The sequence below is a fragment of the Microcaecilia unicolor genome, chromosome 13 (genome assembly GCF_901765095.1).
Source record: "Microcaecilia unicolor chromosome 13, aMicUni1.1, whole genome shotgun sequence".
NCBI lineage: Eukaryota > Metazoa > Chordata > Amphibia > Gymnophiona > Siphonopidae > Microcaecilia > Microcaecilia unicolor.
In genome coordinates, this window is record NC_044043.1 from 32,590,919 (window position 1) to 32,606,190 (window position 15,272).

Sequence of the window (15,272 nt, forward strand, 5' to 3'; positions counted from 1 at the left end):
CATCTGAGGGTGGAGTTGTGGGGGATTCCAGCATCTCATTTGTAGGAAACAAAATGAGGCTTTATATTACATGCCCTGGACTGAGCCTTAAAATGTAAACAGTCATCATCATTACGTTCATCATGTTGTGTGGAAGCTTTCACAATTTCATTTTAAGATAAAAGTGCCACAGTAGCAGGAGTCAAGGCCCGTGTTCCTAAGCATATATCCTTATTTGGTAGTTTGACCTCTAGTCTTAGTATTGCAAGACTACACCTAAGGGTCAGTGCAGGGACGTAGCTACCATTGATCAACTTCAGCAAAAAGTCCAGAGCCACCCACTGGTAAGGGCTACTTGCTGCTAGATCTAAGAAAGAGATATTCTATGTCACTGCTCTTGACACACACACAATTGCCAGCTTTCCCTCCACTCCCCTTTCCCCTGCCCATGATCTGGCATGTCTCCCTTTGTCTCAATCCCCTCCCCAGTCTATCTTCCCTCTGCCACATCCCACCCATGCAGAAACAGGAAGTTGCATCAGAAGGGTAGGAGCTATCCTACTAAAATAAATTCCCACAGAGAGCATAGGATGCTGGACAATGGAAGGGAAGAGACAAGGAGACATGTTGGACCACAGGGAGCAGGGAGGAAGGGAGGGAAAAGAAAAGGAGAGATGCTAGACAATGGGGGGGGGGGTGAGTTAGGAAGGAAGAGAGAGGGAAAGAGAGACTGGGAGATACTAGACCACGAGGGTGGGGGGAGATACTGCACCACAGGGAGGGAGAAGTGAGTTGCAAGACTGTTATCCTCTATGTCTGGGTTCTCCAAACTTGACTTGTTCTGTTTATCAAGCAGAAAGTATATTGATATTCTAGGGTGCTGCCTGGAGTGGAGGAGTGGCCTAATGAGGAAGTCACTTAACCCTCCATTGACCCAGGTACAAAACAAATACCTATATATAATATGCAAACTGCTTTAATTGTAACCACAGAAAAGTGGTATATCAAATCCCATCCCCTTTCTCTTATAGGTATGGTTGTTGCTATTTGAGACCCGGATGATAGTAAAGTACAATTATGATTATCCGGGCTATCCTCGGCAGGGGGGTGATCCGGATAATCGTAAATCTGGATAATTGCACATATATAGAGCACAGACTAGAACACTGTATACTGTGTGCTGGGAAAATGGAGACAGGGAGGTGATGTGCTGCTAGTGTTCTCACACTGGCCCACCTGTATGTACAGTACTCCCCTGAGTGCCAGTCCGGATAACTGGACATCTAGTTAAGCGGCGTCGTATTGTACTGCTTTATTATAACAGGTTTTCTATATAGGTCTGGAATGTGTGTGTGGTGGTGGGGGGGGGGGGAGTGATGGTTTTGATTATTTGAGCTCTGAAGGGGTCTTCTCACTACCTTGGTAGAGATGGTTTTAGGCACTAATAGGCATTATGTACCAATACTGGCTTTACGTGTATAACTGATCTTAAAGCTCTATTCTAGAAAATTAGCCCCTAAGTTCAATAGCACATAACTGCAAATGGGGTGAATAGATGTATGGGTATTGCAATTATGCGCGTAAGTTATAGAATACTAGAACTTACACACACAACTGCAACATTTCGGCTTGTTCATTTACACCAGCCATTTGTCTGGTATAAGTGCTTGCACTTAAAGTTGGGCATGAGAATGGCAACGTACACTAGTACTCTACAAGGACATAAGTACATAAGTATTGCCATACTGGGAAAGACCAAAGGTCCATCGAGCCCAACATCCTGTTTCCAACAGTGGCCAATCCAGGTCACAAATACTTGGCAAGATCGCAAAAATGTACAAAACATTTTATACTGCTTATCCCAGAAATAGTGAATTTTCCCCAAGTCCATTTAATAACGGTCTACGGACTTTTCCTTTAGGAAGCCATCCAAACCTTTTTTTAAACTTCGCTAAGCTAACTGCCTTTACCACATTCTCTGGCAACGAATTCCAGAGTTTAACTATACATTGAGTGAAGAAAAATTTTCTCCGATTCGTTTTAAATTTACTACATTGTAGCTTCACCGCATGCCCCCTAGTCCTAGTATTTTTGGAAAGCATAAACAGACGCTTCACATCTACCCGTTCTACTCCACTCATTATTATATAGACCTCTATCATATCTCCCCTCAGCCGCCTTTTCTCCAAGCTGAAGAGCCCTAGCCACTTTAGCCTTTCCTCATAGGGAAGTCGTCCCATCCCCTTTATCATTTCCATTGCCCTTCTCTGCACCTTTTCTAATTCCACTATATCTTTTTTTAGATACGGCGACCAGAACTGAACACAATATTCAAGGTGCAGCCGCACCATGGAGTGATACAAAGGCATTATAACATCCTCATTTTTGTTTTCCATTACTTTCCTAATAATACCTAACATTCTATTTGCTTTCTTAGCCGCAGCAGCACACTGAGCAGAAGGTTTCAACGTATCATCAACGACGACACCTAGATCCCTTTCTTGGTCCGTGATTCCTAACGTGGAACCTTGCATGACGTAGCTATAATTTGGGTTCCTGTTTCTCAAATGCATCACTTACAAGTCCCCTTACATGACTGTCGCCAGCTTCTGCAAGTTACTTAGGGCCCTGTTTACTAAGCTGCACTATAGGCGTGCTAACTTTCTAGCGTGTGCTAACAATAGAGACACCCATTATTTTCCTTTGGGTGTCTCTAACATTAGCGCGCGCTAAAATGTTTGCTCCAGAAAAAGTTTGCTACAAAAAACTGAGCCCACTAGGGACAGAAAAAGTACCTGTATGTAATAAATGTAAACCATTTTGGTTGTACCACAGAAAGGTGATATATCAAAACTATGAAAAAGAAAACCCTGACTACTTCCAATAAGGTTAGTGGCGCAAAAGCAAAATAGTTTTATCTTCCTGCTAAGATAGACACAACGGGGACCTCTCTGGGTAGAAATTACCAGGAAATGTTTTGAACTGTTCTTATAGACATGCACAAGTTGACATGTCACATTTTTCCAATGTTTCACTCAATGTGGAAACTCAAACGCGTGAAACAATTCTTCCAGACAGAAACATTCCGCAACCTGATACAATCAATGGTACTAAGCCATGCTGACTAATGCAACGGAATCTATGCGGGATGTAAAGAGCAGCTCATAAAGAAACTTCAGACCGCTCAAAACACAGCAGCCAGACTTATAGCCACATTGAGCCTGCAAATAGGTGGGAAAATGTGGGATACAAGTGCAATAAATAAATAAATATTTGGAAAAACGCAATTCGAAAGCGCGAAACCCCTCCGAGAAAAATTGCACTGGCTCCCAATCAAAGAACATATTGCTTTCAAGATCTGCACCCTTGGTCCATAAAATTATTTATGGCGAAGCCCAGGGATACATGACTGACCTCATAGACCTACCAAACAGAAACACAGTCATATCAACACGTGCATACTTAAATCTCCACTACCCAAGCTGTAAAGGACTCAAATACAAATCAACTTATGCATCCAGCTTCTCCTACATAAGCACACAACTGTGGAATGGACTACCAAAAGCTGTGAAAACAATGTACGACCATCTCAACTTCTGGAAATTACTAAAGACCAACCTGTTCAAAAAGGCATACCCTACCGACCCAACTTAAGTGTCTGAACCCTGCAACAGAATGTAACTAAAGCTCGTAATGAACACTATATAACTCTTCTTCTCTATGATTCCCAATGTGTCTGTAACATATGAACCTTATTTGACTATAACATCACTTTGTATTTGCTTCTCTACTGGAGCTGGCAAATGCCTTCACGGTACTATGTAAGCCACACTGAGCCTGCAAATAGGTGGGAAAATGTGAGATACAAATGCCACAAATAAAATAAATATCTGCTAATACATCACTGCCTCTTTATGACACTACACAGCCACCTGGGAGATTTTATACTTTGTAATTGTTGATCGCTTGCATCAAGGGGCATGTCTCTGGAATGCACAGCGAGCCTCTGATATTACTTTGCTGCGCTGTTATCTTACATTGCATGGCACAGGTTTGTTCAATATTGCAATCTAATAGAATCTGGAAGCCAATCAACTACAGCAATCCCAGTACCAACTTGGGGCATTTTTTAAAATTCATTAGTTTGTCATCTAAAACCAATCACCACTGACTAATAATTATGGAGGGCCAGGGGGGAACCATTAGAATGTAATATACGAAGCGAGCATTATCATTTAACAGATAGACATGACACTTTCAAATTGACTCCTGGTACTAAATGAAGTAATTCTGTTAATTTAGAACAGTGAGAAAATGCTGGAAAATGATTCATAAGTTGCAAATAACATAGTAAAAAAATAACATAGCAAACGAAGGCAGAAAAAGCCAGTATGATCTCTCTAATCTGCCCAAAAAAGGCAGCCAGAGTGGTTCCTGTCCCTCTGTGCAGGTTACATCCAACTATGCCCTATTTAAAGCTGAAAGTCAGTTAAGTTTTGCTTTAATTCCATCAGCTTTCTATATAGGGATCCTCTTTGTTTATCCCACGTTTTTGAATTCCTTCACTGTTTTTGTCCTTACCACCACCACTGAGAAAGTATTTCAGACATTCATCATCCTCTTAGTGAAAAGTATTTCCTGATGTTACTCCTGTGTCTAGCACCCTGCAACCTCAATTCACGCCCTCTAATTCTATCATTTCCCAATCTCTGAAAAGGTTTGTTTGTATATTGATACCATTCAAGTATTTAAACATCTGTATCATATCTCCCCTGCCTCTCCTTTCCTTTAGGGTATACATATTCCTCTCTTATGTCTTTTGATGCAAACTCCATACCATTTTTTGTCACCTTTCTCGGAACAGCTTCAAGTCTTTTTATGCCCTTAGTGAGATACGGGTTCCAAAACTGAATACAATACTCCAAGGGTGGCCTCATCGACCACCTGTACAAAGGCAGACTTTTATGGTCTGTGTTCTGCAAATGACAAGATGGATTTGGATAGGCTTTGATGGTAGTTCCAGTAGTTGGAACATAAAGACAGAGCCAGGTGGACTTCTTCGGTCTATGTTCCAGAAACAACAAAGAAAGACCATGCTCAGTATATAATGTCACATTCATTGTTGATTTAATTTAGAATTGAGCATGAATGTGATTGTTGGGCAGACTGGATGGACCGTTCAGGTCTTCATCTGCCATCACTTACTATGTTACTATTAACATATCCTTTTTTCATCTGGTTATGCTCTCTCTTCATGTAGCCTAGCATCCTTCTGGCCTTTGCCACTAGCTTGTTACATTGTTTGTCACTTTAAGATTCTCAGACACTATCACTCCATGGTCCCTTTCCTTACCCCCTATCACATACAGCTCCTTTGTATTTCTAAACCCCAAGTGTTATTTTGCACTTCTTTGCTTCAAATTTTACCTGTCAAACATTAGACTATTCTTCTAAGTTTTGTAGATCACTTCTCATATTGTCCACTCCCTCTTGAGTGCCCACTTTGTTAAAAATCTTCGTGTCATCTGCAAAAAGGCAAACTTTTCCTTCTAACCCTTTGGTAATGTCACTCACAAATATGTTGAATAGAATCAGCCCCAGTACTGATTCCTGAGGTACTCCACTATTCACCTTTTTTTGTCCTCCTAGTAAATTCTATTTACTATTACCCTCTGTCATCCGACAGTCAACCAGTTTCTAATCTAGCTCACCACTCTGGGTCCTCACTTCAGCCCATTCAGTTTATACCCCTCCTATGAGGGACTGTATCAAAGGCTTTGCTGAAATTCAAGTAGACTAATCTCACACATGCCCTCAACTCAGTTCTCTGGTCACTCAATTAAAGAAATCAGAGTTGCTTGGCATGATTTCCTTTTGGTAAAACCATGTTCCCTCAGATCTTGCAACCCATTATATCCTAGGAAGTTCAGCAGTGCCTCCATTACTTTTCTATCCATCAAATTAAGGCTTACTATCCTGTCTTCCCACTTTTCTGTCACTACGTTTGTCAAGAGGGCGCATATCTGCTCTTCTTCAATCATGTGGAACTTCTTCTGTCTCTACAGATTTATTAAACAAATCTTTAAGAGGATCCACAAGATGCTCTCCGAGCTCCCACAATATCCTGGCATGTTTCTCATCTAGCCCCATGGCTTTGTCCATTTCCAGCTTTTCAAGTTGTTCATAAATGCTTACTTATTACTCCATTCTCATATATATCTTTGTAGCCAGCCATGGTCCTTCTCCAGGATTTTCTTCCACGAACATAGAACCGTAGTATTTGTTTATCATGTCTGCCTTTTGCTCACCACTCTCCACACTGCAGTTCTTAGAATCTTTCAGTCTTACAATTCCATTTCTAGCCTTCCTCCTTTTCCCAACATACCTGAAGAGACTTGTCAGGCATCTCTAACCACTTTTTTTCACTTTTACCAGCTTTATTTCTCTCTTTGCTTCTTTCAGTTTTATCTAATATTCTTTTCTGTGTTCCTCTTGTCAGCCCACCACTATAGGGTCACTCTAGGCAGTCACCTAGTGTTCTCAGAAAATCACAGTGGGCCAGGAACATAATATTTCTTTTTCTGGGGCATGAGCCAGGACTGGAGACATTTCCAAGAGGCTGAAAAAGGCTTGTACAGATCACACACAGTTCACACACTCTTCTTGAATAATTAAGACCATACAGTAGATGTGCTCTGAACCACTTCTAGTTTTCTAAATTATTTCAGGTAAATTTAACAAGCATTTCTTTAGCAGAGGCAGACAATAAACTTATTTAACTAGTATAGAAACTTCAACTCCTCAATGCAGCCAATCTGCTTAACTCCACAGAGAACTTTGACTGTTGTTCGCAGATCACATCTCTATTCCTAAATACATTTAGTAGCAGTGTAGCATGATATGAGTTTAATTGTCAGAGTTATTGATTTTGCTGGATCAGATACAAATGTATCTATATAAAATACAGCTGCAAAGACTTATTGGAACAGTATCAGATAAACTGGTCTGGCTTTCACCTTCCCCTTCCCCCTGGAAACTACTGATAAGAAAAGCTAGCTGGGTGGATACTTACAGTAAATCAACACATCTCCAAAGAACAAAAATCTGAATATTGACAGCAATCACAGAGACTGGAGTTAACAAAAGACAGTGAAACTCCACCTAATCTGACCAGAAGCCCACCTATTCTCAGACAATGACTCAGGGCCAGATGCACTAAACTTAAGGAGCCAGCAACGTGGTTTTTAAACCAGTTCTAGCCAGTCTAGCGAGCTAGTAAAACAAGACATGCACAAAAGGGTTCTACGAGCCATTTTCCTGTTACGATAGCAGCTAACGAAAACGGAATGCAAATGAGCTAATTAGTATTATAATGCGCACGCAAGGCAGATGCACAGCCATTTTCCGACCCCATGCACCGTGGAAAACCTAACCGTGGCTACAGCACATAGGTGCTACTTTATAAAATTGCTTTTTTTGTATTTTCGCTATTTATATTGTTCCACTTTTTCTATGTTTATGCATGTTTACAGCCCAAAGAGTTAGTATATTTTGTTATCTTAAAAATTTTTCAATAAAATATCTGGTTAAAATTAAACAGAAAAAGAATCGTGTCTAGTGCATTTACGTGCAAAGATGTCTTTGATGCGTGTAAGGAGCAGATAACTCTGGGTGTGAGCTCACAGACTGCTCCCTAAGCTTTTTTTTTCTGGACTTAGAATGGGAGAAAAATTTTACTTGATCAGGCCCTGAAATTTTTTATGGGCCACCAAAATCTCTCTGACAGAACCAGAGGATGAAATGCTATTAAAACATTCATTTAAAATAAAGTACATAAGAATAGTCATACTGGGTCAGAGTGATGATCCATCAAGCCCAGTATCCTGCTTCCAACAGTGGCCAATCCAGGTCACAGAATCCCAAGGAGCAGCATTGCTGAGTTCCTTTTAGTGATGTGCATGGGAAAATAATCTGGCTTGTTTTGGGAATTTTTGGACTTCTTCCCAAATTTTGTCTGTTTAGTCAGCTTGTTTCACACATAGAGAACAATTCTATAATGAAGCCAAGATGCAGGCACCACAGTGGGGTATGCTTAGCGCCAAGGGCTGGTAAAGGCAACAAACTGCCTGAGGAATGGATCAGATGCCGCCGCTGCTGCTGCCCCCCCCCCCCATGGACCATGGTCTTGCATATTCCCCCTTCCTTCCTCCACCCCTTCCCCAAGTTTACCTTTTTTCCATTTTTAAAAGGCAGCGGAGGCAGCAGGGCCGGTCTTAGCAAGTGCGGGGCCCTATGCAGACCAATTTGATGGGGCCCCACCCTAGCCTTGCCCCCACCTAACTCCGCCCCCACCTAGCTCCACCCCCACCCTAGCTCCAGGGCCGGCTACCCCTCCCTCCGAGCTCCCGGTCATTTTTTAACACCCCCTCCAAAATCCAGTACTAGGTATGCCGAGAATACAAAACACTCAGGACCTATTGAGCAATTCTACCATACCATAAGCAGTCATTTCTACGAATCACACAAAGAAAAGGAAAACATCTTAAAACACTACAGTGAGCACTAGAACATCAATTCACCTATTGTAAAATGAAACCAGACAGAATAGTACAGATCGTCGATCCTGCACAGTTATTGCCAACTGAAAGCCATGTCTTTTTCACAAACACAGATACACCCTAATCCACTATAGAATAAGTAGTAATATTTAAACTTTCTATTTAGACAAAAATTAAACTGAACCCCCAAGATGCCAGACTCTGCATACAATTCAACACCACAGAAACAGAAAATGACCCCTAGTACTGTGCAAAATATAAAGACAGCAGATGTAAATTTGAAAAAACTAACAAATACCAATCACCACTTTACAAATTAACAAATAGAAATAAAACAAATACAGAAAATAAAATAATACCATTTTATTGGACTAATACATTTGGCTTCCAGAGGCCAAAATCTCCTTCCTCAGGTCAATACAGTATAGTACTGTTACAGTATCCTATCCTGTCCTGAGGAAGGGGGTTTTCTTCTCTGAAAGTTAAGTCGAAATGTATTAAAATTAGTCCAATAAAAAGATTACCTTATTTACATGTTCTATTTATAAACATTTATTAACACAGCTACAATACTATATCCTAAAGCAAAAAAATAAAAATATATATTTTATTTACAGTTTGTTGTCTCTGGTTTCTGCTTTCCTCATCTTCTTTTCACTGTCTTCCTTCCATCCAGCATCTGTCATCCAGTGTCTGCCCTCTCTGCTGTCCCCTCCATCCAATGTCTGCCCTCTCTCCCTGCCCCTTCCATCCACATCTGCCCTCTATCTCTGCCCCTTCCATGATCCATCCACCATCTGCCCCTGTCTGCCCTCTCTCTCTCCCCCATCCATTCACTGTCTGCCCTTTCTATCCCTGCCATCCACTGTCTGCCCTTTCTCTCTGCCCCTTCAATCCACAATTTGACCTCCCTCTCCCATCCATCCAGGGTTTGCCCTCCCTCTCGCTACCCCATCCAGGATCTGCCCCTCTCTCCGCCCCGTTTTCAGTCCCCAGTTCCAGCCCCACTATCCCAACAGTCCCCCATTTCAGCCCCAGCCCTTTTCTGCCACCAGTCCCGAGCTTCAGCCCTCCAGCCACTTCTCCCTATCCCGTTTTCAGCCTCCAGTCCCAGTACTAGCCCCCTTATCCCACCTACCCTCCTTTTCAGCCCCCAGTTCCAGCCCCCTTCATCCACATGCCTTGTATTAGGGCCCCCTTTTTAGAACCATTCTCCCACCTGACCCACGCATGCCCCATTTTCCCACCAGCCCCAGGCATGGCCCCCATTTTCCCATATGGCCCCTTCTCAGACCCCAGTGCCTGCCCCCTTCAAGCATCCAAGAACCCCCTCCCCAGTCCCCTTCTCCCATCCAAGAACACCAGTCCCCTCCCCACCCGTCCCCTTCTCACATCCGAGAACTCCCTCCTCAGTCCCCTTCTCCCATCCAAGAACACCAGTCCCCTCCCCACCCGTCCCCTTTAACCATCCAAGAACCCCCTCCCCACCCCCTTCTCCCATCCGTGAACCCCCTCCCCACCTCGGTCCCCTTCACCCATCCAAGAACCCCAGTCCCCTCCCCACCCGTCCCCTTCTCACATCCATGAACTCCCTCCTCAGTCCCCTTCTCCCATCCAAGAACCCCAGTCCCCTCCCCACCCGTCCCCTTTAACCATCCAAGAACCCCTCCCCACCCCCTTCTCCCATCCGTGACCCCCCTCCCCACCTCGGTCACCTTCTCCCATCCAAGAACCCCAGTCCCCTCCCCACCCGTCCCCTTCTCACATCCGAGAACTCCCTGCTCAGCCCCCTTCTCCCATCCAAGAACTCCAGTCCCCTCCCCACCCGTCCCCTTCAACCATCCAAGAACCCCCTCCCCACCCACTTCTCCCATCCGTGAACCCCCTCCCCACCTCAGCTTTAGAAATGTTAAGTAGTAGTCTCCTTCCCATTTGAGAACCCCCTCCCCACCCTTCCCCCACCTGAGAACCCCCACCCACATACCCTTCTCCCATCTGAGTCCCCCCCCCTACCTACTAGCTTTGTTCTCCTGCCGCCCACCACCCTCACTGGCTTTAAAAAAAGAATTTGGAAGCGCCAGAGGGACAGGCAGCACCTCGTGTCTGCCCTCCCTGCTACTAAAAATGTCTTCGACGTCGTCATTGGGCCTTCTCACATTGAGTCCCGCCCACCCTCGCGGTAATTGGAAGTTACCTCAGAGAAGGGCGGGACTCAATGTGAGAAGGCCCAACGACGACGTCGAAGACATTTTTAGTAGCAGGGCAGACGGGAGGCGCTGTCTGTCACTCCGGCGCTACCAAATTCTTTTTTTAAAGGTAGGACAGGGTGGGAGCAGCGGGTGCAGGGCACCCCCCACCCGCTGACATCCGGGGCGGACCGCCCCCGCCACTCCGCCGTCGCGCGCCATCCGAGGGAGGGAGGGAGGACTGGAACTCAGGCGGGCGGGGCAACCTTAGGTGCGCCGCGCGGGGCCCCCCTGAGCGCGGGGCCCTAAGCGGCCGCCTCGGTCGCCTCGCCTTAAGACCGGCCCTGGGAGGCAGCAATTCCCATACGCTGCCCTGCCACCAGCACCGGCCTCTTCTCTACTGCTGCCCAGCTGCCTCTGGGGAAACAGGGAGTTACATCAGAGTGGTAGGCCACTATAAAGAGAAGAGGCCAGTGAGGGTGGCAATGCAGCATATGGGAGTCGCTGCCGCTGCTACCATTTGGAAAATACAAAAAGAAGGTAAACTCGGGGAAGGGGATGGAGGAAGGAAGGGGAGATGCTGCTGCAGGAAGAGTGCCGCCTGAGGCCCCTTCCTCAGTTGAGGGTCCAAGAAAACAACAGGGCAAATGATCTGCAACCTCCAAGATGGAAGAACAACAAAGCAGATCAGTAGAAAATAAATATAAATTTATTGAACGAAAACCAAATATTCAAATCAGCCCGACACAGGCCGTATTTCACCCAGCAGGGCTGCGTCGGGGGCTACACAGTCTTCCTTTATTGTCAAGATTAAGTAGATATGTGTATTGATGTAAAAAATGTACAGAAGTCTTCTAAAATATAATTTAAAAAACAGCACAACCAAATAATCAGAAAGGGGTGACATGGAATCCGTTAGACACCCTCGCAACTCTGTGATGCTGATTTGAATATTTGGTTTTCTTTCAATAAATTTAGGTTTATTTTCTACTGATCTGCTTTGTTGTTCTTCCACCCTTCCTCAGTTGGCCTAATGGTAGGGCCACCACCGCTTAGCGCCAATTCTATAACAGAACTTAGGCATGCCTAAGCTGTTATGGAATAATAGCAGAAATCTGCACAGGTGTTCCAAATGTAGGCACAGCATAAAAGAAAAGAGTTCAAAGCAGCCCTACGTATATGATCTAAGCACACAAGAGAAGGGATGGGCGAATGTCCTTCCGATAAAATTCACAGGATGCACTTGAAAGTAAGTGGAAAATGGTTTTATTGGTGATATCAACTGTATCAAGATTCTGCACACATCAGGATGTCAAGGGACTCGACACGAATCTGTGTTTCAGCACCAACACATCTGGAGTCAAGACAATCTTATGAGAATCCTACTCAAAATGGCAGACATCATAGAAGATGCCAAAACCAGTGTCAAATTGCAACAATGAATATGTCAAGCATATATAATAAAACCTATTGGCATAACACACAGCAATGTTCACCACCATCAAAGCCGGTCAGCCCAAGTAATATTATTCTAGAAGTTGTGCACATCGCTTGGCGACATACCCATGGTCCACCAATGGGCACACCCTCATTGAAGTTATGCTTTAGGTGGCTTTTATAGAATAACACATGGAAATAGTTTATGGTTTATTAAAACTTAGTGAATTGCCTTTCCTCGAGAAAATAACAAGGTGATGTACATTAAAATCAAATAAGATTAAAAGAAAATAGGATTAGAATTAACACCTCTGATACATGTTAGTGCTGTTACTCTATAAACTATGCATGCACTTGCTCCTGGATTCTACATACGGCGCCCAAATTTAGACACTGCCGAGATGTGCGCCCAACTTAATTAGCTTAAGTGCTGTTAACTGTCAATAATTTTATTTAGTTATTTATTTGGATTTTGCTCACACCTTTTTCAGTAGTAGCTCAAGGTGAGTTACATTCAGGTACTCTGGATATTTCTCTGTCCCAGGAGGGCTCACAATCTAAGTTTGTACCTGGGGCAATGGAGGGTTAAGTGACTTGCCCAAGATCACAAGGAGCAGCAGTGGGATTTGAACCAGCCACCTCTGGATTTCAAGACTGGTGCTCTAACCACTAATTGGATGTTAACCAAATTTTAAAAAACTTGAAATACGAAAGAGCTACTACCCCCACTACTCGAAACACCACACTGGTTGCCAATCAAAGCAAGACTACTCTTCAAAGCTAGCACCCTCATTTTCAAGATCCTATTTAGAATGACACCTGTATACATACAAGCTATGATAGAACTATCACCAAGAAACGCAAGACCAGAAACCAGAAGCTACCTACTTCTTCACCTACCCAACTACAGAAACACAACTTACAGAACCACCTGCACAGCAGGATTCAGCAACCTGGGATTGAAATTGTGGAACTCAATACTAAAAGCCACATGCAGCATCTCTAACTACCTCCAGTTCAGAAAAGAACTGAAAACATACCTCTTCAAAAAATTCTATAGCTAACCACGTCAGCTACAAAGGACCTCTTTAAGTCACTACTGTAAAACACAACTGCAATTTTACTGGAAATTGTAAGCCACTTTGAACTGAAACTCGTTTTTGGACAACAGTGGGATACAAGAGTGCATGAATAAATAAATAAATAAATAAATTATTGGTGTTAGACGACACCAATTAGGATTTGCATGCACATCTGGCTGCATGTTATTCTGTAACAATGGGTGCCTAAATTCCTCAGTGTGTGACCCAAAAGGGGGCATGGGCATGGGTGTGACATGGGCAGGTCATGGGTGTTCCAAAAAGTTGAATGCAATGTTATAGAATAATGGGTCTCTGTTCCCAATTTGGGTACCAGGTTTCAGCAGACTCAAATCTGGCACCCTGAGCTGGGCACAGAAACCAGCATTATGTGCTATTCTATAAAAGCTGAACTTTTCCAGTGCCCACTTCTGAGTGCCATTTATAGAAGACCCCCCTTGCTGTCTTTTACAAAGACGCGCTGAAAAATGCTTGCGGTAGTGTAGGCATGGGTTTGGGGCATGCACAGAATCATTTTTCAGCACACCTGTAAAAAGACCTGTTCCCCCCCCCCCCCCCCCCGAAAATGGACGTACGGCAAATTCAAAATTGCCGCGTGTCCATTTTGGGTCTGAGATCTTACTACCAGCCATAGACCTAGCAGTAAAGAATTTGGGCGGTAATGACCTGCGCGTGTCCGCAAATAAAAATTATATTTCGGTCGCGCACCAAAATTGAAATTATCGCAAGGGCCACGTGGTAACTGGGTGGTAACTCCAATTTGGCGCATATTGAGCGTGCGTAGGTGCCTACGCAAAGGGGCCCCAAGTTATAGAAAGAGAGGGGAAGGTTTTTTAAATAAAATAGTTTAATGCACATTAGAACTTTTTAATGTATTTCCAATTAATTGTATGCATGTTAGTTTGTAGATTAACATGCATTAAATTGATTTTGCATGCAGTAAATGTTTGAAGGCACACTAAGGAACTGAATGCATGCTAAGGAACACACATCCCTAGTCCAGTCCTGTTCATTTGAACATGGTGTTATATGATCTGTACCTACCAGCCAGCAGTGAATTCCACATGAGCATCAAAGAATCCGGTTATCTGTGCAGTGGCAGCCTTCCATCCCTCAATTCGTGCTCGGATAAGACCTTCCCGTTTTTGGTTGCGGACCACTTTCACCAGGCCAGGATAGCGCTTATGGACATATTCCTCCAAGGGATCTTTCAGTTCCTCTAAATAACAGAAGCACCAGAGAAGAAAATGTGATGCCACTGTAAAACATCAGCTACAGAAAGCTCTGGTCCAATGGAAGTTTGAAGGAAAAAAAAATTACAAACAAAGCCAGCATATCACCTTGCCTTTGATTTTTGTCCATAGGTTTCAGGAAGGGAAACAAATCCACATTTAGAAACTGGTGCAAGAGAATTCACACAAAGAAGCTTGGTGGCACTTTTCCTAGTTTTCAAATTTAGCACCTTCAGCCAAAGCCCAACAGGAGTTATTTGCACAGAAAAGGCATAACATACAAGACAAACCTGGGGAGGGGTGAGAGAATACAAGCAGAAGTGATATTTTCCAGTGTTTATCCAATAAACACCTATTTTAATTTTTTTTGCATTGGGGTACAGTATTCAATCAGTGTTTACTGGTTTAAAAAAATCAGAGGCCCTAATTTACAACCTTACTGATAAGAAAAAATCCCATAGACTGTTCTATTTTAACAATGATGGTCTATCTATAATTTGACAAAAAACCCCAAAAAACTGGTAACAGCCTAGAGGTATAAAAACAAAAAGTGAGGAGAGTGGACGAGGATACCAATTGGTTTGTTTATTCACATAAAAAATAACGTGATTAACATTAAAAATGGCCATGAACTTGTTGGATCAGGTATTTATTTATTTGCTACACTTGTACCCCGCAGTTTCCCAGTCATAGCAGGTTCAATGCTGCTTACATAGTAATAGGAATACAAAGTATAGTGCAGAGAAAACAGGCTAAGCTTAGCATAGTAATGGGGAAGTG

General features: G+C 43.4%; 1 protein-coding gene across 4 annotated transcripts in view; it reads right to left on the bottom strand.

Moving 5' to 3' along the window:
- The window catches only part of GALNT17 (polypeptide N-acetylgalactosaminyltransferase 17), a 473,734-nt gene that overhangs the window by 259,322 nt on the left and 199,140 nt on the right, over nt 1-15,272 (bottom strand). For all 4 annotated transcript variants that reach the window (XM_030185764.1, XM_030185763.1, XM_030185762.1 and 1 more), the window contains one exon: nt 14,305-14,479. In XM_030185764.1, coding sequence (XP_030041624.1) covers nt 14,305-14,479 — 175 coding nt within the window. The remainder of the gene's footprint in view (nt 1-14,304; nt 14,480-15,272) is intronic.